At 42.1% G+C, this 24,207-nt stretch overlaps 2 protein-coding genes across 3 annotated transcripts in view; one reads left to right on the plus strand and one right to left on the minus strand.

Annotated features, from left to right (window-relative positions):
- The window catches only part of NCSTN (nicastrin), a 27,954-nt gene extending 20,875 nt beyond the window's left edge, over positions 1-7,079 (minus strand). For both annotated transcript variants that reach the window (XM_033923134.1, XM_033923133.1), the window contains exons 1-5: positions 6,930-7,079; positions 3,793-3,897; positions 3,130-3,253; positions 1,816-1,928; positions 701-846 (exon numbers count right to left, since the gene is read on the minus strand). In XM_033923134.1, the coding sequence (XP_033779025.1) occupies positions 701-846; positions 1,816-1,928; positions 3,130-3,253; positions 3,793-3,897; positions 6,930-6,969 (528 nt within the window). In that variant the 5' untranslated portion in view covers positions 6,970-7,079. The remainder of the gene's footprint in view (positions 1-700; positions 847-1,815; positions 1,929-3,129; positions 3,254-3,792; positions 3,898-6,929) is intronic.
- The window catches only part of COPA (COPI coat complex subunit alpha), a 34,473-nt gene continuing 17,202 nt past the window's right edge, over positions 6,937-24,207 (plus strand). The window contains exons 1-13 of the mRNA XM_033923132.1: positions 6,937-7,194; positions 8,543-8,656; positions 9,270-9,343; positions 11,169-11,249; positions 11,791-11,867; positions 12,200-12,309; positions 16,310-16,419; positions 17,736-17,835; positions 18,191-18,326; positions 19,383-19,465; positions 21,222-21,372; positions 23,475-23,541; positions 23,899-23,974. Of these exons, the coding sequence (XP_033779023.1) occupies positions 7,155-7,194; positions 8,543-8,656; positions 9,270-9,343; positions 11,169-11,249; positions 11,791-11,867; positions 12,200-12,309; positions 16,310-16,419; positions 17,736-17,835; positions 18,191-18,326; positions 19,383-19,465; positions 21,222-21,372; positions 23,475-23,541; positions 23,899-23,974 (1,219 nt within the window). The 5' untranslated portion in view covers positions 6,937-7,154. The remainder of the gene's footprint in view (positions 7,195-8,542; positions 8,657-9,269; positions 9,344-11,168; positions 11,250-11,790; positions 11,868-12,199; positions 12,310-16,309; positions 16,420-17,735; positions 17,836-18,190; positions 18,327-19,382; positions 19,466-21,221; positions 21,373-23,474; positions 23,542-23,898; positions 23,975-24,207) is intronic.

Below are 24,207 nucleotides of genomic sequence, written 5' to 3' on the forward strand. Positions count from 1 at the left end.
TTACAAGCAACGAAGAAGGGAGCATGGGGACGCTTTAACAGAGTTTTATCAAAAGTACAAGCAGCATCGAAGGTAGGGATGGAAGGTAAGAGAAAACGAGAGAGGAGACCAAGTATAGGGGGAGGAGGAAGGGGGAGAGCAGTAGGAGCGGTGTGAGAGTGGGAAAGGGGTAGTTGCAGGTGGAAAGGGGTTATAGGACCTGTTCGCGGAAAAGAGCTTTATGGTTACATAAACATAGAAACATGATGGCAGATAAAGGCCAAATGGCCTATCCAGTCTGTCCATCCGCAGTAACCACCCTTTCTGTAAAAAAGTGTTTCCTTAGAGCCTATCTACCTCTTAACTTCATCCCCTGCCCTCTCATTCCAGAGCTTCCTTTCAAATGAAAGAGACTCATGCGCATTTACGCCACATAGGTATTTAAATGTCTCTAGTGTGATGTGCACTACCAAGAAATGACGAGAGCGGATTTCTCTTTGGTTTTATTGCTCAATAGAAAATTCCAAGGCTGTCACAAGTTACTTAAAGGACTACACAGGAAACACAGTAAGTACTCAGCAGCCTTGCTTCAATACAATAGCACTCTGAGAACGGACACCAAATGCCCTATTTCCTCCCATTAAATCCTTAGAAATTTTACAAACTGGCAGCTAACAACTGTGCATGTGTTACTGAGAATATTGTAAATACGGGACACTACCTGCTTGATGACCCGAGTTTCATTTTCGTCCTGGAGCAGGAAGATGGGAAACTTGAAATCCTCAAAAGAAAGCCCATTTCCTTGTGGATTCCACACTGTTGAGTTACAGTGAGCGTACTGAGGCCCATAGGTGTTGCTATAGACGCCTAGAAAGAGCAGAAATAAAAGAGCAATTCACGAAACCCTTTCATTTTCAGATCCAGCATCATGCGATGCACAGCTAGAACCGAAATGCTAAGACTAAAAGAGGGGAAGCTTTAATCGCTTTCTTCCCCTATCCTCCTGTTCTTACCTCTTGAAACCTTTCCTGCCCTCGATTTGTCATTGTGTGTCTAGTATTAATTGTACAACGTATATTGCCCTGCTGTGTTTATTTTATTGTTTTAAAAAAAAATTATTTCCTTATGATTTTCATCTATTGTTAACCGCTTTGATTTGACTTTTTTTGTTAATAATGGTGGTATATCAATTAGAAACTGTATAACTGTGAACTCGTGAAGGCTCCTGGAACTACTGAGATCTCTCATTATGGACAACTATAGGCCAGGCACATCGTCTCCACCGACAGAATCTTAAATGTTTATATTTCAAAGCTAGATTTTATTGAATTTTCAACAAAATGTTCAAAAAGTGGAGAAATAGCCCAATGTTTAAAGCAGCAGGTTGAGAACCAGGGAAGACAAAAGTTCAGATCCCACTGTTGCTGCTTATTACTTAATTCTCCTTTGCCTCAAGTACACACAAGGTTATAAACTCTCTAGGGCACATGTGTCAAACACAAGTCCCACGGGCCGAATCCAGCCCGCGGCAATGATCCCAAACTTAGCCTGTTAATTAGATTTCAGCTCTTATGTGATTTGAGTTTGACACCCCTGCTCTAGGGACAGGAAAATACCTACTAGACCTGAATTTAACTTGCCTTGGCTACAACTGACAAAGGTATGAGCTAAATCCAAACAACACAGAGAATAGCACATATCCGATGGTAAAACATTTTGTCTTCGTAATATCACACGGTGGTGCTTGTTGATACCCACAGGGCCGTACGGGCTACTCCCTTCAATTATGGATCACGTGTTCTTGTATGCTGTTCGCCAAAATGCAGCATTTCTTACCAAAGCCATCATTGGGACACGTTGAGTCTGGGGAGAAGCCTTTGGAAGGTTGGCGTTTGGAAACAGCCACACCAGCTACTCGGGATGTCATTTTCAACTTCTCCATCACTTCCCTGCCATCAAGAGAAAACCCAAGAGAAAGTGAGACAAGACAGAATGCACTTTCCAAGGCTCTGAACATTAAAAATCCCAAGACATAATCAGATGGAGACAGATATGATACATCTTCAGAGACTCACGATATCAAACTGGTTAACAGCTCCTGAATTAATTGTGTTCATCAATTATGGGTCCAGAAGCACAAGGGAACGCAGCAAGCATTTGCTTTGGATAATGAGCACACCTCATACAGATGTACAGGAAAAAGACAGAATAAGTCAACATTTACCCCCTCCTTTACTAATCTGTAGTGCGGGTTTTAGCTCTGACATTTATAGAATTCCTATGAGCGTTGGAGCAGTTACCGCCACTGCCGGCCCTAAAACCCACGCTACGGGTTAGTAAAGGATGCATTTAGTATTCCTATGGCATCCCAGGTGTACACAGATCTGTACAAAAACATTTACATTAATATTATTTGGTGGATTGGGCTTTGCATTCAACACCGATTACTCGCAGGGTTTGGATTTCATTAATAATGATAATTCTTCATCTGGCTATCACAGTATACACAGTCCTCTTATAAGAACTCTGTGGGTTGCAAAGTCCTTCCCCAAAAGAGTTTACAACTCCAGGCTGAGCACAAGAAAATTAGGCACTTGAGATCATATGGAGGGACATGTCTGCACGTGGATGTTATGCTAATTTTCATTTTGAAACATGTTACAGGCACAAAGTAACCGAAAAACAACAAGCAAACTGCAGGCAATGTACAAGATGCAGGCATTGTTTATTAGTGGAAAAAATGCAGTAAAATATACAAGGGACCCGACACGGTCCGTGTTTCGGATAACATGCCTTCCTCAGAGGTCCTAATGAATATAAACAGGCACAAAGTACCCAGAGATTTTTGCACTTCTTTTTCGTGAAAAATGATGTGTGTAGTTGAAAATGTATTAATTTCTCCTTTTACCTTGGCCTGAACTCCCTGGCATGAGGGAGAGCAAAATATAGTTAATTTACATGCATAAATGCATTTGAAAATTACTGCCCATGAAAGAAGAGGTGGGACTTTAAGGGTCCCAGCTCTCTGTGCTAGCTACTGATTTATATCACTATTTGACAATGTCTTCTAGAACCTGTTAATGGGGAAAGCCCTAAAATTCTTTCTCTCACTGGGAATGACCTTCAACAGATGTGAATAAAACTTGTTACCTCGTGAAAAGTTCTCCATCCAGGACAACCATATAAGGGGGAGTTAGTCCGTCTTCCAGCACCCACTTCAAGTCCTGTTCTTTCTCCGCTACATGGATCACTCCGGTGTCCCCATTCATAGAGGCTGCAAGAGGGTAAAGATGATTTCAGATATAGCACAATCCTCTTCCTCCGCCATCTAACAAATGGCCATGCCTCCTTCTGAATTACATGCCATGCCTTATAACTGCGTATTCTAGGTGCTAACTGACACCCAATTATTAATTGACTTATTAATTAATTTGCATGGACACCTTGGATGTGCACAAATTTGGCTGCCATATATAGAATCGGGGGTGAGGTAGGGATGATATACTATGTTGCTAGACCAACATAACATTTACATACAACGAGCATCGAATGGTCTCACAATTGTAAATAAATCCAGTTTTCCTGGAAATTATTCACATAGAAACATTTCACCCTATAAGGGATATCTGGACTTTTGATTACACTCTACATTAATGCTTTGAAACAGTGACACTACTCATTTCCAGTATGCCATAAAGATCTCTTTAAGGTTTTGAGATGATTTTAAATATTTTGGGCTGGCATTTAGCATTTCCAGGTTTGCTTCTTCAACATTTATTTCATTTTACTTTCAACCCTTCAGTATACACTCACACTGGCAGCCAATTTGGTGGGTAGCATTCATGAGACGGACGCAGGGTGCAGTCTTGTTTAATGGAATGTAAATTTTCCTCTCCACGGAATTACACCAACATAAGCCTAGAGAGAAGGACACAAGCTATAAATGCAGGTTGATTTTAAAATTCAAGGGGTGTGGCTAAGACCACTGGGGTGAGAATGCAAAGTCAAATCACACTTTCTGAACCTAACATATCTCATGCCTAAACAGAATGGGCATGGTTTGTGTTTGGATGAAGCCTTCAAGACACCCTTGCCCGAGGTAGAGATGATTCGGTGCCTCAGCAGATAGAGGACACAAGATGCTTTGGAAGGAGCCCTGTTCTGGGTGACAGGTTAAACTTTATGAGCAATACAGATCCTACCGTGCTTTTCATGATTCCTAGATTCAGAGGGTTTAATCAACAGAGCTCTATCTGCAGAAACGGTATAATTCTTTGTGTGATGCTGGGTTCTATGTTAAGAGTCACTGCCTAGGAAAAGGATCTAGATGTCATTGTTGAGGATACGTTGAATCTCTCAGCTCAATATGCCCGTGACACTTCCTAATTGTGCTGGTCGTTGGTGCATCGCTGGACGGGGCCAGCGGCGCACAAGTGCGCTGTTGTGTGAGCCACTTCTGAATGGCAGCTTCAGTTCTCACGAGAATGGTAATCAGCAAATTAGCAGCGACCAGCACAATTAGGAAGTGTCACGGGCCCAGGCATTAGTGCGCTTGTGCACTGTGGGCCCCGACATAATCAGAAGGCAGCCATCCACTGACCACCACAATTTAAAGGTACCGCCGGGGGTGGGGGGTGGTATAATCGCTTCGTAAGACGCACTCTTATTTCCACCCACTTTTTTGGGGGGCAAAAAAGTGTGTCTTATAAAGCGAAAAATATGGTAGTTTCATTTTAGAAACTGCCACTAATAATAACAACTTTATTCTTGTATACCACCACACCATGTAGTTCTAGGCGTACAACCAGTGAAAATACAAATCGGGGAAATACAACTAATGAAAACAATTATCAGGTTACAAATTTATTGAGTAAGTTTCCATCAACTTTCTGAAAGAGTAGTAAGACTGAGCTTGAGGAATAATATTCCTTTCACTTTCGGTCGCAGTGCTTGCTCTGTGTGTTTGCCCAGAAGACAAATTTTTTCGCTCTCGATTCAAAAATTTCAACGATTTTAACCAACACCGTTGTTCCCCGTATGATTCTCTCTATGTGATACACTGGATATCCTGGACCCCTGAGGAAGGAGTGTTACTCCAAAACACAGACCGTGTTGGGTCCATTAATTCATGCACATGAGAGCCATTTTTAAGGATTACAATTTTGCATAGTCTTTTTGTAAATAAAGATTCCGGTACCTTGTACATTCTACTCCGCAGTCCTTTCTTCGGTTTTTATAATATTAGTCAACCAAGTGTTCATTTTACATGCCTGACATACAAAAGTTCACATCGTATGGCCACCTGTTCAGTGTTTAAACTCTAGTTTTAATTTTTACTTTCATCTTTACATATCACCCACATTATTTGTTCACCAACACACATTTAGTGACTTCTCATTCCTTGAGCGGCTTCTTATTTGTTTCCACATTTCACTTGAATATGCCGTATCAGGTTTAGCTTATCTATTCTCCACAACTGTTCCTCTACCATTTTTCACATTCTGCACTATTGTTGTTCAAATATATTTTGAATCACTATGTCAGCTTTACATTTCTGGTTTAGCATAATTCTCATACTCATCATCTTACACCACGATATATTATTGTCTTTCATAGGACCCCTGAGGAAGAGGTGTTTTTCGAAACACGGACTATGTCAGATCCAGTTCGCTTTACAACTAGAACATAAGAATTGCCACTGCTGGGTCAGACCAGTGGTCCATCGTGCCCTTAGGTCAAAGACCAGTGCCCTGAGTCTAGCCTAACCTGTGTACGTTCTGGTTCAGCAGGAACTTGTCTAACTTTGTCTTGAATCCCTGGAGGGTGTTTTCCCCTATAACAGCCTCCGGAAGAGCGTTCCAGTTTTCTACCACTCTCTGGGTGAAGAAGAACTTCCTTACGTTTGTACAGAATCTTTTCCCTTCTAACTTTAGAGAGTGCCCTCTCGTTCTCCCTACCTTGGAGAGGATGAACAACCTGTCTTTTATCTACTTTGTCTTGAGTCCCTGGATGGTGTTTCCCCCTATGACAGCCTCCGGAAGAGCGTTCCAGTTTTCTACCACTCTCTGGGTGAAGAAGAACTTCCTTACGTTTGTACAGAATCTTTTCCCTTCTAACTTTAGAGAGTGCCCTCTCGTTCTCCCTACCTTGGAGAGGGTGAACAACCTGTCTTTCTTTATCTACTAAGTCTGTTCCCTTCATTATCTTGAACGTTTCTATCATGTCCCCTCTTTTCAAGGGAGAAGAAGCCCAGTTTCCTTAACCCTTTCAGGACCAAGGGACATATTTGTCCCATAACTTTAAAATCCTATCAATTTTGATTGGGATAGTCTACAGTTCTAAATTTGATATGTACGGATTCCATATGATACTGCCTTTATGTAAACAAACTGGTTCCGACATTCATTCATTAGCGTCGTTGCTAGATTGACGAGAAGATTCACTTGCCACACTGTCCATAAGCCAGAAGTGTGATTTTTTTAAATAAAAATAATGATATTTCACAAAAAAAATCAATTTTTTGGCATCTGCAAGCCCTTTTTACCATAAAAATGTCGTCAAAACCACAAAAATTGGCCTACGATCCTTATGGTCCTGAAAGGGTTAACCTCTCACCGTACGGCAACTCCTCCAGTCCCTTAACATCTTCTCTGGACCCTTTCGAGTAGTTCTGTGTCTTTCTTCTTGTAGGGTGACCAGTGCTGGACGTCCCACGGCCCAGCACAGCGGCATGATCCCCTCTTTAATCATTCCTAGCATTCTCTTCGCCCTTTTATTGTGAATTTTATTAGTTTTATCGATGTTTTTGTTGACTTTTTAGCAGCTAAATCTTCTTTTGCGCTGCATTTTCACTCTTGCTATGTTGTTGTTGTTTTTTTCCCACTAACTGGATGAAAAGAGGGCGGGGGGGGGAGAGTGAGCCGTTAAAACCCCCCTCCAGAGGAACTCACCGAAGAGCAGCGGGAAGAAGACGCGGAGCCTCCCCGCCATCCTGCCGCCGCCAGACTTCCGCTTCTCACGAGCCCGGAAGGAGACGCTCTGACCCTCTGCCGACCGAGCTCGCTGGCGCCGGGAGGAGCGGCCAACGCGCAGGAGCGGAAGTGCGCGGGGCGGGCTTCCGGTGCGCTGACGTGGACGAGCCGCTGGAACGGGGCGACAGCGCGAGCCCTGCCGGGATGCTGACCAAGTTCGAGACGAAGTCTGCGCGCGTGAAAGGTGAGGGAGGGGGGGGGGGGTCGGCCTCGCTGGCTGTTTCTATCCCGAGGGGGGGAATTCGCCAACACCCCCCCTCCGACCGGGACAAACTTAGGGCTCCTTTTACTAAGCTGCGTTAGCGGTTTTAGCGCGTGCGCGCTACGGTGGCAGTTTAGCGCGTTAATAATGGCTTAGTGATAAACTCAAGTTTCAAGTTTATTAGGATTTTATATACCGCCTATCAAGGTTATCTAAGCGGTTTTACAGTCAGGTACTCAAGCATTTTCCCTATCTGTCCCGGTGGGCTCACAATCTATCTAACGTACCTGGGGCTATGGAGGACTGAGTGACTTGCCCAGGGTCACAAGGAGCAGCGCGGGGTTTTGAACCCACAACCCCAGGGTGCTGAGGCTGTAGATCCAACCACTGCGCCATAAACTCCATCACACGTTCAACCCGCCCCGCGCCACAGATCAACAGAGCCATACAGAAGTCGTTGGCGCTCGGGCAAAACTTCTTGTGGTCCAATCCCTCGTCCTAGGACTTCTGGACCAGGCCCCACCCTCTGTCTCCCCCGCCCCGCAGTCAGGACGAAACACAGCCCCCCCCCCCCGACTCATCTGTTGGCTGAAGGAATACGACCACGTCGCCTCGCGGATCAATTTTTCACTCCGTCAAAAATGACAAAGACGAGGAGACAGGGAAATACTTTTATAACCAATAGGAGGAAAAATTGTTTCACTTGGAAAATAGTTCAGCTCTGGAACGCGTTGCCAGAGGATGGGGTAAGAGCGGATAGCGTAGCTGGTTTTAAGAAAGGTTTGGACAAGTTCCTGGAGGAAAAGTCCAGAGTCTGTTATTGAGAAAGACATGGGGGAAGCCACTGCTTGGCCTGGATCGGGAGCATGGAATGTTGCTACTCCTTAGGTTTTGGCCAGGTACTAGTGACCTGGATTGGCCACCGTGAGAACGGGCTACTGGGCTTGATGGACCATTGGTCTGACCCAGTAAGGCTATTCTTATGTTCCTTTCTGCATTTCCCATTTGTTTTTATTATAAACCACCTTGCTGTTTTGTGATGAGAGATGGTATATCAAGTCCTGATAAACTTTTTGTTCCCCCCCCCCAAAAAAAAATATTGTGGTCTTAAAATATTTAGCCGCTGCCATGATTAGCCAGTGTCCTTATATATACAAACTCAGCCATTTATGTTCTGCCTATACACTAACAGTCGGAAGCAGGAGGGCCTAGATAAGAGATGTTAAGAGCAGATGTGCACGCAGTACTTACAGAAAGAAATGGGAGGAAGATGCTAAAACGGAGACCACAGCTGTTCAGATTGGTTAGCATACATCTGTTTCTTCTCTAGGCCTAAGCTTTCACCCCAAACGGCCCTGGATATTGACCAGCTTGCACAATGGTGTGATCCAGCTCTGGGACTACCGCATGTGCACTTTGATTGACAAGTTTGATGAGCATGATGGTGAGTGATTGAATGAAAGTGTATCATGCCAGTGACCTGCATATTGCAGCTAGTACATAATCTCCATATGTACCCTGCCCAGTCTCCACTTCATCCTAGGCTAAGCAACATAGGATTTTTATTGCACTGGCTGTCTTAGCATGAAGTGGCATTGGGGCAGGTTTTCATTTGTGCTAACTGCTTAATACAGTCCAGTAAGAGGGTCCCCTTAATAGTACTCTCAACTTTGACTCTTTTGTTTGTCAAAAAAAAAAAGTTAAAGCTTGATTCCGTTCATAGCAGCTCTTTTTTGGGCATATCGAATCAATGACTGTGGCCACCAAGAGACATATTGGAAGTAATTTAGTTCTTGCTAAGTCTTGTAATAGCCATACTGGTTCCAGAACAGTTTCTGAGACGTATCCCAAATTTGCTGGCAGATTTTCACTAAAACTGAGTTCTAATCTACAGCTTGTGAGTCGTTCTATGCCTAAAAAGGTTTAAGGCGGCATACAATTTGAAGGAGGCTGATAGGAAGAGGGAGGAGAGAAAAAGAGACGGGAAGAGGGGGTGTACAGGGGAGGTAGAAGGAGGTATAATTTTCATTGAAAAAGTGGAGTTCTGTCTTTTCTAGGACCTGTGCGAGGGATCGATTTCCACAAGCAGCAACCACTGTTTGTTTCTGGAGGAGATGACTACAAAATCAAGGTAATGATGTGGCACAGGCCTGAAGAACAGGGTTCATAGTCAAATGCGCGCAAGACAACAGCGCGTGGAAGAACAGACTGGTGAATAAAATGCATAAGAGGTTTTAAATATGTACACTTTTTTAAAAAAATTAAATTTTGGTTTTAACTAACATAGGTATACAATCTTACAAAGACAAACAGAAATTCCTCTTTAACCCTCTCTGATTTGAGAAGGCTTAAAGATTGGGCGCGTTTTTGCTAACTGAGCTTCAATGAATCTTGCATGAAGGAAGAAACACAAAAAGTATTTGTCTTCATTTTTCATGTAGCTTGAGCTTACTGATCATCATATTACAAGTAAGATCCTCCAAATTCAATTTGGAGTGCAGCTGTGTAAAATGTATTTTGTTAACTAGTTGTTTGTTTGTTTTTTTTTATTATTTTTGTTTGTCAGATTTTCTCATTATCTTCTCTTTTCTTAATGAGAGTCCTAAGCCTGCTAGTGGGCTTTGTGGTCCCCAGCTATATCTAATACCAATCCTGGCAGGATACATATTTCAAATCCAATATTCTAATCACAAAATAGAAAATAAATGTGGTTTTTCTACCTTTTTTGTTATCTGGTCATTTTATTTTTCAAATCATATTGATCTCTGGTTGTCTTTTTTTCTTAACACACTCACCAGGGTCTCCTGCCCATTTGACATTTCTTCTTTCTCCAAGCTCACCTTCCATCTTCCAGCTCTGTGTATGTATTTTTCCCCTTGTTCAGCATCTACCTTCTCTGTGTCTCCTATTCTTCCCTTTCTAGTATTTCCCCTGTGTCCATCTCCCTGCCTTCATCATCATCATTGTATGTCCAGCATCCCCTCCCCTCCTCTGTGTCCCTATGCCCCCCTAAGTCCAGCATCTCCTTGCTGCATTCCTATTCTATGTCTAGTCATCTTCCCTCTGTGTCCGTAAACCCTCCCATGTCTGGCATTGCCCCTCTGTGTCCAGTTACCATCTCCATACAGTGTTCCCCTTTGTGTCCCTGTCCCTATGCCCTCATCCATGTCCACCATATCCCCCTTTTTTACATATATCTTCCTGTGTCAGGTTCTTCCCTCTTACACCAATATGTCTTTCACTCTTTCCTCCCTCCCTTTGCTGTGTTCCGTATTTCACTTCCTTCATCCCCTTGGCTCAGCATCTTCTCTTTCCATTCCCTTCTCTCTCCTCTCTGCAGGTCCAAAATCTCTCTCCCTTAACTCCAGCTCCAGTCTCCCTCCAACATAGGTGCTGACCCAGGTGTAATTTTTGTTTGTTACCAGGGGAGCAAGACCTTTTACCGCTCCCACAGGATGGTAAAAGGCCTTGTTCCTGTCCCAGCAGTAGACGACCCAATTTTTTCTCTTCCCTGTGGTTAAACTGCGGTCCACCATGATTTGCCATTCTCTGACTCCTACTGATATTAGACTTTAAATTTTTTTGTTCTGGATCTAAAGTATTGAAGATACATATGGAAAATGTATCATTTTATATTCATATTATAATGCTTTTTCCAATTTGAAGCTGGAGTCGGTCGATATGTTTTTACCAACTCTTGATTCCACCCCAAATTGCTTCTGACCCCATGATTCTGACTCCACAATCCTGAGGATACGTCATCCCCCTTATTCTAGCATCAGACTTGTTGGGATCCTTCCTTGTAACACTTCAGATGTATGACACATTGTTTCCTCTGCATCCCTAAATAGCATATGTACAGAATTATGAGCTAGAAGTGAACTGTCAAGTCATTTCGCTGTGTTCGAAGAGAGGCAGAGAATGGTGCCCTGTCATGGCTATCTTTTCTTGTGCAGGTTTGGAACTACAAGCTACGTCGCTGTCTCTTTACTCTTCTTGGACACCTGGATTACATTCGCACCACCTTCTTTCACCATGTGAGTCTCACAGTCTCTGGTCTCGTTCTTCCAGTGTCTTATCTGCTGCATGGCAGAATTCCTTTCTGTGAAGGCTTCTGCCTAGGATTCTTGGCTTTCCAGACCTTGCAGACAGATTTTTTTCACATTGGCACTCAGACTTCTTCTGCAGATCCATAACTCTGCTGTGTTTTATGCCCAGCATAATTTCTTTTTAATTCTTAGTGAAAGTTCTGCATTGGAAATTTGTCCATAAAAAACTAACAAGTACTCTAGGTGTTTGTACAGGTAGAAAATTATGTCTGTGCTGTTCTTTCTGTAAGTGTCCTGGTTTTGGCTGATTGTGTGTGTCTGGCAAGCAACAAATTTAAGGTGGTTTGCTCAGAAGGTAGCAGAAATGTGTTCCTTCAGAAGTTTCATTCCCTGCTTTTGCTTTTCTGTCTAGAACTTGATAAATTGTGAATCACAGCCATACGGGAACTTCAATGCTAGCTGCTTTCCTTCATCTGTTGTTCAAGGGGTTTGTTTCTATTCCACTAATTATTATTTTTTCCCCTTCTAGGAATATCCTTGGATCCTGAGTGCTTCTGATGATCAGACTATACGAATTTGGAACTGGCAGTCAAGGACCTGTGTCTGGTAAACACTACAGAAACGGACGCTTTGTGTTTTGAAGTTGGCACCAAAGGGGGATATTCCGTATTGCTTATGGCCTACATAGCATTCGTTTGTGAAATCAGGGTGTGATGAGATGAAATAGGCTAGCTAAGTTGGGGGGTTCTATCAGGTAGGGGTTTTAGGGCTTGTAGCTTAGATCAGAGGGGTGTATTCAAGTCCCTGTGTATTAAAGTAGGTTTTACAGCATAGGATTCTTCATATAGTGGATCTAAGAGATCGGAATTAGGAGATCTGTTTTTTCTAATCGCTGAACATTGTACACATATATTTTTTTTTTCTTTTCTCATCTGCAGTGTACTGACAGGCCATAACCACTATGTGATGTGTGCCCAGTTTCATCCTTCTGAAGACTTGGTGGTGTCAGCCAGCCTGGACCAGACTGTTCGCGTTTGGGATATTTCTGGTGAGCTGCCCTGGTTGAGAGGGTATGCAGTGGGTAAGACCCAGCGTGAAACTGCAATGACTGACCGTATCCATTAGGAATACTGTCCTGAAAGGGAACTACTGCCCTTTGTTGATAACCTTCCTTCCCCAATATCATAACTCATTAGCATAAGTTGTTAGAGCTTGAGCATTGGAAGACTTGGATTCCATCGATGTGTCTTTGGCCATTAACAGATTGGAATGGGCTGAAGAGGGCTTTGACGGCAATTCCAGTGGTTGAAACATAAAAGACTATGCCAAGCAGCCTTCTAAAGTTGGTTTTTTTTTTTTATGTCCCAGAAATGGCAAAGAAGGACTGGATGAGCATTTTGTACCACATTCCGTATTGGTTTAATCATGAATTGATAATGAATGACGCAGGCTGGATGGACCATTAGTCTGTCAATCATACATACGTAATACGTAAAACAACATGAAACTGTAATTGATCTCTTACCCAGAAAGATTGGAAGGGGTAAAGGGTAAAAGATTCTCAGGGTCCATGAGCAGTGAACACAGGCTGAATCCAGCACTATTTAGCAGCCCTTAAGTCGTCACTTCCAGCCCTGAATTCAGAAGCTGATTGAGAGGAATGGCAAGGAGAAAACATCCGCATTTAGGACTGGTAAACTACACGCCTATAAACCTGTCTTGTTTCCCATACCATAGACTGAGGGTATTTCTCCAAATGGGTTGCTATTTGGTAGATGGTTTACTGCAAAATAATACATTGATAAAGCAATATAACAAAAATACAGTAAATCACTTCATCAGTGTATTATTTTGGCAGTAAACCATCTTAATTTGTATCACACTAGCAGTTCAAAAATTGTATACCAAAAAGCAATTTATTTAAAAAAGTCAAACTGTGACAAATGAGCTCAATTCTAGGTGACCCTGGTGCTTGTGCTGGAAGATGTATTAACAGGCCTCAGGCTGACAGCAGCCCCCCCCCCCCCCAAGAGGGAAAGTAGACAAATTAGATGACAGGAATGGATCAGAATTTCTGAATAAAAGTGATTCTGTTGCTCTTGGCTTTGGACGTTTCATCATTGCAGTTTTTCGTTGGGGTACCCTTCTGCTCTGTTCAGGTGCACAAGCAGACATGACCAGCTCTGTGAGCAGTAGAAGGCAGTGCTGGCAAGGGAAGGCAAAGAGCTCTGTTTGCCCCCCCCCCTTTCTTCTTCTGCCAACATGGGGTCCATCTTATCTTATCTGAGCTACACCTTCTTCCCCGTTCTCTCTCTCTCTTCCTGTCTACAATTACATTGGGCGTTTGGTTCACAAACGGCTTCCAGCTGATCCTCATTAAATAAGGGAGATGGAAGGGCTAAGAATTAGATAATTTGTGCTATGGGTCTGAAGAAGCTTGGTATTAATCAGATCTGCCCTGTCCTACAGTTATCAATAGTCTGCAAGCAAAAACTATTCCAGATCCTAAATTTTTTCCCTTTAGCTGGCAGAAGGGGTTGGAGAAATGTCTCCTTTCAAGGGGAGAGAGAGAGAAATGGTGGCATTTTTATGTTAATTGCCTGCAGCATTAAACAGCATGGAAATCTCTAAAGCTTATGTCCTAACAAAAACCTGACTGGTTTCATAGTCACTCACTGCTTCATTTGCCTGTGGAGTGATGGGAATCTTTCAGGGGACTGCAGTATGCCCTAACAGTACTTCTAATACTTGCGTTGTCGTGTTTATTGATGGCTAAAGGTGGCCTGCACAGAAAAGGTCATAACCATGTTTGCTACGAGCTTCCTACTACCATAGCATTTCTCAACCATGTTTAAATCCATGCAAGAAGTAAATAAATGGTATGTTTGTAATTATTAGCAGAGGAACTGTCTTGTACTAAAATTACTAGTTCTCTTTTGTGGTTTTCTTGCTTTGTATCTTGAAATCAAGCTTATCAATCAATTTTCTTTCTACAGCTTGAGATGCAAATTAAGCATGCCTTGCCTTTATTATAGTCATCCTTTTAGTGTTGGCTGATGAGAATGCCTTGTTTATATGTATATGCCTTTTTTTCCTTTTTCTCATCTCGCTTTTGCATTAATTCTGTTTACAGCTGCTTTGTTGCACACTCTCCCCTGTAAAAACTCATGGGAAGCTGGTTCATCCTGGCCTTGTTTGTCCTCCTATCCTCTTGATCCGTGCAGTCACAGCAGAAATTTCTCATTTGTCGTTCAGTATCGTCTTGCATCTTGTCAAAGGCTCAAGTATCTCCTGGCTTGGAGCTCCTTGTGCTTTTAAAAAATATATTCAGAGCAATTTGACAAACTATGCAAATATCTTCCCCAAACCAGGAGCAAGGCATTTAGGACTTCACTCAAAACAATATATGCAGTGCATGTGACCTAACAGTACAGGATGGACAAATGTTCACTTCGTAAGGTATATCTGGGCTTTGGTGAAAAATTCATTCTTCCTTTTCAAACTTCTTATACACTCAGGAGAGTATTCTATAAATAGCGCTGAAATATTGGTGCGAAAAACCATCAACACAGAGCAGCTGAGCGCCATACATAGGGCATGCCGAAAGTTGAGCACCCACTTAAACCAGCTGAACAAATATTCAGATTTGCTATAGTACAGATTTTCCCAAAGGAGCTCAGTCCTCGGGAAATCTCTCAGCTAGTGTTTAAAGAGCCATCAGAAGCGGCACTCCAGATATACAAAATATCAACTTATGGAGCTGTTCGCCGCTAACGCTTCCTCATAGGCTCATACACCATTGAGTCTAGAATTCTTATTCTGTAGTCATCTTATTTATAATTTATTTTCTTTATACAAAACTCCAGTTTTTAGGCTTAAACTAATGGATTAGTTAAGACTTATCTTTGAAGTCCTGGTTCAGACATTAGCTGATACCAGGAACAGCAGAACACCCAACGCCGACATGCATGTTTCGTGCAATGGTGCTGCTTCAGGGCATGGCCATATAAAGTTGAAAACTTCTTAAACATGGCGGGTATCTACGCTGATCCAGTGAACAGAAATTAAAAAGTTGAGCACTGGCACTTATGCCAGCTAACACCTGGTGTTCAACTTTGGGCATTTTGGCATTGACATGGGGATATTCTATAACTTCAAGTTCACCGAAGCCACACCCCCTCAAGTTATAAATTATTTGCCATGCAATATAGAATAGTGCACATCTAGATGGGTTGAAGGGAGTACAGTCACTGCACAGAGGTTACACCTAGTAGCCAAAGATAGGGGGGTCCACTTGCTAGGTTTCAGTGCCACAGCCTGTGTGCCCCCCCCTTACCGGTGAAGAATTCTGGCCACAATGTCTGAGCGGAGAGAGAATATAAATCTGTTGGGTAGTTTTTGTATAAAGGCCAATAGAATTGGAATCCCAAAAGGAGGATGAGGAAACTTGCTGGGCCAAAACCAATTTAGAGGCATCCAAAATGATAACCAATTAAGGGGTAGTTTAAAATGTCAGACATAAAGGGGTAAATTCTGTATAGGATGTCTAAATTTAGGTGGTGTTTAGACTTTCATCTGAGCGCGATTCTATAATGCACAGACACACTATAGAGAATGGCGCTCAGCAAGTCTAGAAGCATCTAAGTAGTTAGGCGTCCTTTATAGAATCGGATCTAGATAGTGAGAAGTCCTTTACGGAACCTAGACCAAAATGTCTCTAATAAGTTTTGTGCAATAGATCTTATTACATGTTGGCCACAGGCTGTGACCAGGGTCGAATCCTACTGACTCTTCTTTTGGCCACTTAACCCTCTATTGTATCAGGTACAAACTTAGGTTAGTTCACATCCCAGGCCCAGAATGACCTTGCAGTTTTGCAGGAGGAGAACACTGAAAGAGTACAAGAAGCTCCTGGCGTCTTTCTTCTTGCCTTACACTCTCATTGATTAATGTCGCAGTGCTTTCCCTATGCCAGCTCTAGTAGCAGGACTATTTTCTGTTTGACTTAACCTTGCGCTTCCTCCTCCCTTGCTATTCCTGCCTGAAAGGCCTGAGGAAGAAGAACCTGTCTCCTGGAGCCGTGGAGTCAGACATCCGGGGAATAACCGGGGTGGATCTATTTGGGACCACAGATGCAGTGGTGAAGCACGTGCTCGAGGTACTGTATGCTTTCAGCTGTAACTTAGGCAGCATGCCACGGCAAAACAGGTAGAGCATTGAGAAATTGCAGAGATTTCTACATTTTTTTTTACCTTGTTTTATTTTATTTTTTTTAATTCTTTATTCATTTTTAAAAACTTACAGTAAGTCTATCAGCATATAAAAACATTTTAAACTCAGATACAACACTTAATATTCTGTAAAAATCCAGTTCAAAATTTATCTCCGCCCTCCCCCCCTCCCTTAATAAATAACAATCTTTAAACACAGAAAACATATATTAATCCCTATCCCCACATTCCTTACATTTATACAAAGACCAAAAATCTACCTCCCCCCTCCCTGGGCATGCATAGTTAAGGGGAAAAATAATATTCATTCATTACAATAATTTGTTGTTTATTTTTTGGTTTTTACTGCAATTTTTCCTTTTACTTAAATACAGTTTTTTTAAAATTTAGACAATTACAAATACAAACATATTAATCAAGTGATATTGCTTGTGTCAAAAAGTGCAATGTATGAGAAAAATATCTAGCATTTAATAATAAAAGAAATACATTCTCATCTGCTAAAGTCTACTTCTTATAGTTTTGCATTCTTGGCTGTTGTGCCTTGTATGAGCCTTTCATTGGCTCCTGGTTTATCAGAGAATCCAATTTAAATGTGCCAGCGTAATATTTAAAATCTTGAATGGGATATTTTTCTCCACTGGTTGCTATCTCTTTCAATTCCCAACAGCCATCAAATTTCAGGGGCGTTTATAAATACAAACTCGCCTTTCCTTCTTTTAAAGGTATTAAAGCTTGAGGCAATATATGCCGATCTTTTGCAAAAATTTGGAATGAACTTCCCTCAGAAGTTAGACTTCTCCCTTTTCTATTCACTTTTCGGAAAGCCTTGACAACTTATCTGTTTCAGAAATTCCTAACTGATCTTTCTGTTTTAAATTAGTGATTATAAATGATGAAGCTTGTAACGTAATACTCTTTCCATGTCCTATAATTATTTCTGTAAACTGAGTCGAGCCCTATTGTAGGGATGAATCGGTATCTAAAACATTGGATAGAGGTCCCAGGCTTTATACTGTTAAGTGCTTGAGGTCTTAATTCTCTTCCCATAATTTGCAGAGGACAATTTGTTTTGGCAGCTTCACCTTAGAGCAGAGTCAGGTGTATGATATTGGACTTGGTCTTCCATCTTCATTTGTGGTTCTTGTCCACACATTTTAGCCAAAACCACAAAAAGGTTTCCATTTTCCTGTGCTATGCTTAAGCCCAGTATCCTTTCTTAAACGGGCTCTCTCTGCTGCAGGGACATGACCGTGGTGTGAACTGGGCCGCCTTTCATCCCACAATGCCTCTAATTGTGTCTGGGGCAGACGACAGGCAAGTCAAGATCTGGAGGATGAACGGTAAGCCAATGCAATGACCTCTGAATGATAATCATCTTTAGCTGTATCTTTTTGTGTGCACAGATGTGACTAACTTGGGGTGCCTCCTGTTTCATTTCTGTTGGAAATATTAGGGTACAGCCTGCTTGCACTATTGGTCCATTTGTTGGTATATGTAAAGTTGTCTTTTGCTAGATCTATGATTGGTGCACCCTGCAAGCTAAATTCCTGTTGACAAAATAAACTCTATCAATGATATTGTCTAAGCAGCAGCTATTGGGTTGTTTTAAGCCACAGCAGGGAAGTGGGCTGAATTTTATCTTTTATTGTAAGAGAAACCTCAGGCCTTTTTTGTCTTATTTTTCTCCTGGTTTAGAATCAAAAGCCTGGGAGGTGGACACTTGTCGAGGTCACTATAACAATGTCTCGTGTGCCGTGTTCCACCCCCGCCAGGAGCTGATCCTCAGCAACTCTGAGGATAAGAGCATCCGTGTATGGGACATGTCTAAGCGGTGAGCTCCAGGACTACAACTAACCACCTTTTCCTCTGTTACCCTGTATAATGTAGAATTGCTGAAAACTAGAACTTTGATCTTGCCACCCTCTAGGAAGCCATCTTTTTTTACGTAAAGTGCATTATGTGGCAAGACTGCTTTCCTTAGAGAATGCCTGAAGCCCCTGGCAGGAGAAGGGTGGGTGGAAGCAAAACACCAGGCCATCGCCTTTGAATATAATTTATTTTGAAAGACACTATAAATCAACCCAAGCAAACACTAGTAGAGAAGAGGAAATCATATATAGAAAACAAATATTCCTTACATCTCTAGCTAGTCCTGAAATATAGAGAGGAAAATTTCCAAGAAACTGAAAAAAATAAAACCAACTACGCCATATTATAAATGCACCCAGTAGTAATGAACTTTCGAGGATATTTAAAAAAGAAGAAAGCCCTTAACTGAAAAACTCACAGAGGGAGCAGTAAAAAAAAAAAAGCTGCTTCAGAGGAGGCCACATGTAGGATCATTCTAACTAAACAATTTAAAAAAAGCCATACAGTATTGCAATACTTGGAAAAGACTTTAGTCGGTCAGTAACGCAGAGTATCTTAGATTCAGATTTTTCCAACATCCATAGTTCAAGCTAAATCCTCTCATTCTCCTTGTAGTAGGAGGTATTAATGCCGGAGAAATTTTCAAGAACCAATCATCTTTAAAGAATTATAAGCAATGCTTGACCTGTCCATATGCCCAGATTTATTTGAAAGGTCAAGCTTCTGTCCCTCGGGTCAGATGGGTCTGGGATGCTGTGGAGATGGTTCACATCCTTTTGAAGGCAACGATGAGGCGACTCAGGGAGCTGTGGTCTGTGGCTCCTTCGACTGCAGTGGCTAGGCTAAGAGGCGTTATGAAATGGTGGAAGAGAGAACCCAGGTAGTTGGGAGAAAAAAAAAAAGTGCGAGAGATTAATTTCTGTATAATGCCAGTTATAAAAATGCAGTGTTCAGGGAAGAGAAGTGGGTAGTGCGGTTCCTTTGGTCTGTCCTTCTAACCCTTCCTTTTTCATTGCAGAACTGGGGTGCAGACCTTCCGCAGGGACCATGATCGTTTCTGGGTACTCGCTGCCCACACCAACCTCAACCTCTTCGCTGCAGGTAAAGAGCTGTTCACAGAGCAGCAACTGCAAACCAATGATTATTTGAAAATGGTATGACGCCTCAATCAATTTTCTCTTGAAGATTACTTCCGAGTTCTTTCCTGCAGTTAATGCTCTTCTGTTATAAGAATATATTAAATACCAGTTCTTCAGCATCTTGGAATATCTACTGCAGCAAATTCTGTCTGACAGAGAACTTCAAGCAGTGGGAAGAATGCCCTTTGTTATAAAATGCAGCTCATCGAAGCATCGATTGTGCCTCTTAAGTCTTGTAGCTAGGCGACATGATATCGAAGCCTTTCCTTTCCTTAGCATCCTCTTTCCCCTCTCCATTTATTTTAATATGAAGTATACTCTTTTGTGTCAAGTATGTCTCTCCATGGTTCTTAATAATCCCTGTGCATCTCCCCTATTTTTTTATTCTTGTGAAATTTGTATGGCAACCGCTTAGGCCTCAGTAAGCATAAGAATAGCCTGACTGGGTCAGATCAATGGTCCATCAAGCTCAGTAGCCTGTTCTCACGGTGGCCAATCCAGGTCACTAGTACCTGGCCAAAACCCAAAGAGTAGCAATATTCCATGCTCCCGATGCAGGGCAAGCAAGCGGCACATCAAATATAATAGAACGTGAAACCAGGATTGTGGCTGTCAACCAGGTGCTGGACTGGACTAAAGGCAAGAAGAGCAGCAATTAAGACCTTGTAATGACTCGTGATTGAATGTTCACTTGATTGTCTTTTTTGCTTGGCCGTCCCTAGCCCAGATACTCTTCTAAATGGTTGGAAGAAAAATGCTTCCTTTAGGCTGTGTAGGTTTATTTTAATGTTCAGCTTCATTGTAGTGCATTTGAATAGTACTTTATCATCCAAATAGCAATGTTGTATGTTTTTATATTAGGGCTGTATTTGATTCGGTTTGGCCCCGAATAGTATCTTGAATACATAATTATTCGTATTTGGCCAAATAGTGATTTAAATTTGATTATGAATAATCCAACGCTTTACTGAAAAACAGTTCATCTCATATTGCTTCTTTTATTATTTATGTTAATGCGAAATCCCCATTATTGGTATTCAGCCAAATAATTTTCATAATTTATATTCAGCTGAATCGTAAAATATGCTATTTGGTACAGCTCTATTATATATTATAAATGTTAATGCTTCAGGAATAGACATTATTGTGTCACTTCCCACCTGATGTGCGTCTGATGTGCGTTGAGTACTTGCCCTATGGACAGGCATTTGACAGTAGGACCAAAGTTCCTGATTCCATTGTCCTTGGCTCTCCCTTTCACTCTTAAGTCCCAAAATTGAACATTTAACCCAAGCATGATTAAAAAGCAACAAAGCCTTGAGATTTTTCACAGACTCGCGATGATCGGGCTTCATTGGTCACTCGGTGAGTCTGGGAGCCAAGTTATTGAAGCCTGTTTATCTCCACTTTCTCTTTATGATTATTTTGTGATTGGTGGCCCTAACAATCCTTCGATAGCGGCCCGTTTATGCTTTGAATTGGTGTTAACTATGTAGGTGCCATTTTCTTTATGTAGCCAACTGACATTCCCCTCAGTGCGTCATGCAAAAGCAGAACCATTCTCACGAAGCCTATAGGGCAGCACCATTCAGAATGGAGTTTCATAGTCACTTAAGTACTCTTATATGCACATGCTGTGGCTTGCTGTAGGGCTGAGTGCTCATTGCTGCTGTCATCAGAATTGCTCCTTATTGACCTGGCTTCACCTCATTTCCCAGGTCATGATGGGGGTATGATTGTCTTTAAGCTGGAGCGTGAACGCCCTGCCTATGCCGTCCATGGCAACATACTCTACTATGTTAAAGACCGCTTCCTGCGACAACTGGACTTCAACAGCTCCAAAGATGTAGCCGTCATGCAGCTGAGAAGGTGAGTGGGATGCTGGCTGCTATCTGCTTTATGTGTTGCTGTGGACACGGCATCCATGAGGTGCTTTATTTTTGTATTCAAGGTTCAATTCTTAGCATTCTTTCCAGATTAGCCCAAGCATTGTGTGTGTTGTGTTCATCAGCTAGCAGGTTGAGATTAAAAAAAAAAAAAATACAAAAGTGTCTCCTTGAAGGGGGAGGTTGAGGCTGATAGCAATTGGATGGTTAAGGATCTTGATTCTCTGAGCCACGATTTTCCTACTCATGAGCAGGAATGCATGGAAGATCTGCCTCCTGGGGAAGATTCTTCAGTGGTGAGGATCTTTCATCGGGAGGAGTTACAAGACTTTAATGTTTGAGTACCTGAATAATTTGTAATCCGCATAGAATTGTAGGATATGCAGAATATAAATTATATTTTTTTAAAAAATTAGAGAATGACATGGGGACAGAATTTGTCCCTGTCCCTGCGGTTAACTGTGGGAAATCATCTCTGTGTCATTCTTTAAGGAGAGAGGGAAGAATCAGTCAAAATGGGCCCAGCCACTGATTCTCAAGCCTTGCATTGAAGAAAGCTGATGTAGAAGGACTGAGGTTGAGATAGACACTAAAGAATGATATGGGATGTTTTCACACTGTTATCCGCGGGGATGGGGACAAATTCTGTCCCCGTGTCATTTTCTATTGCTCAAGTTTCTTCTTGAAGTTTGAGGAGGCTCCCTTTATGGCTGGCTCCCTTTTGAAGGGAATCCAGATGTCCTCTTATTCTTTCCTTATGCATCAGGACATTCGGGATGTCATTCAGATCACAGTGGAATGCTTCAGATGCTCTGTTCCAAATTGCCTGGTCCATGGTCCGTCTGTATCTTATTCCTGATCAGGATAGAAAGCCCTTGAAGCCACCTATAGTGGATGCAGTTGTCTTGCCATTGCTAAGAAGAATACCATTCCTGTGGATGGTAGCATGGCTCTGAGAGATCCTCAAGATCACTGGATGGATGCATTACTAAAACAGAGCTTTGATGTGGTAGTGCAGACAGCCATTTATGGAGGTTTAGTTGCTAGACCCTGTATGCTTGATAGGGAATCAGATGATTGGGGTCTGGTTGACCAGGAAGTGTCTAAGATTGAGATGGGCTCCTCCTTTCTGTTAGATGCCCTATATGACCTGTTGTTTTTTTGCTGCTTTTAAAGAGGGCAGGGTTTGCTGGCGTTGCAAGACCAGCAATTGCAAGGGAGGGGAGCTGGGGTTTAATCAAGAGGCCCTCCCTAATTATTAGGGTTGAGTGCTCTGACTTTCTCAGGTGTGTAGAGGTTCTGTTACCCTCTGCAGTTTGGAGCTGAGGGTTGTTTGCAGATGCTATACAAATTGCTATTTACCTGGTAAAAAAGAAAGAAAGAAATGCCAACTTGGGTTCTTAGTAGCAGGAGATTTCCTATCTTTTCATTCTGTCTCTGCTGTTTTGTTATAAAAAAAAAAAAATAAAGTAAGTGAGGCTTCTGCACAGCAGATTATGTAACAGAGCTCTAGTTTCTCTCTGTCTCCACCTGCTGTTGAGATGAAGATAATTCACAAGTCTCTGGATTGATCTTTTGGCACTAATGGAAAGAAAATTATCAAGAACATTTTCTTTCTCCATCTGCCAGTCGATGGACACACAACACCAAGTTTCCAAGTTAGGGTCAGAGCCTTCTGGGCGGCTTACAATGTAAAAGACCAATCAGATGATACTACTTTGTAAAATATGTATGTATGTTTATCATATGTAGAAAGTATCTCTAAGTATGTAGTATGAAAAATGGATTTAAAGAGTGAATCTAACAGCTAACAATGGAGCTAAAACCCAGATTCATTCAGATGTTTCAAAGAATCTAGCTGGTGCTGGTACATTTTAAAGATAATACATGGGACCTAGTAAACATTTTTCCCACCCAAAAAAAGCAGAACCTTTTTCTAAATAGCCTCTTTTGGATGCAATTTATAGTACTGGTGGCAGTGGTAATCTCAATACATCAGGCCTTTTAAAGAAATTGTCACCTGAGCGTATGCTTGGAGGTTTCTCTTCTCATCTGTTCATGCCTTTTTTTTTTTTTTCTCCCCAGTGGTTCCAAGTTCCCAGTGTTCAACATGTCATACAACCCTGCTGAGAATGCTGTCCTGCTCTGTACAGTAAGATCCTAATAAATTAGATTACAGTTTTCTATCCCGCCAATACCTTTCAGTTCAAGGCGGGCATTCCTAGGGAGCTTACAGAGTTGATAGAGTGAGCTTACATTTCTTAACATACAAGGGGCAAGGAGAAAGGGTGTCCTTTCAGTCCTGAAAGATATGTAAAGCCTCTTTTCTAAATCAAGCCCCCTTAGAAGTCTTCTGGGGAGGGGGAACCTGAGCTGCCCCAACTCCAATTGGTTCTAGAATGTAAAGATTCAGAGTTGCAGGCTTCTTTCAAGAGGCATGCCCGATGACAACTGTTTCTGAGTTACCCTGAAGTCTCTGGTTATATTTCTGGATCTTCTTTCCATGCAGAGGGCCAGTAATGTGGAAAACAGCACTTATGACCTTTACACCATTCCCAAGGACACAGACTCCCAGAATCCAGATGGTAAGAGTGATCTGGTATTAGGAGAGATCATTTGCAGCCGCCTATGGGTTGAGGTTAATCGTCCCTCTTTACCACACCTCCAAATCTGGTTATTTCAGCAATGGTTTTGAGACTGGGAGTTTTTTTTAGCAGGGTCCTCCCAGAACTCCTTTATCATGGACTCTAAATTTGGCCCCAGGTGTGACACTTAATAACCAAGTCACTCCCCTAAGGCTATTCCTGCTACCTCCGCT

This window comes from Geotrypetes seraphini, chromosome 16, assembly GCF_902459505.1.
Source record: "Geotrypetes seraphini chromosome 16, aGeoSer1.1, whole genome shotgun sequence".
NCBI classification, from domain to species: domain Eukaryota; kingdom Metazoa; phylum Chordata; class Amphibia; order Gymnophiona; family Dermophiidae; genus Geotrypetes; species Geotrypetes seraphini.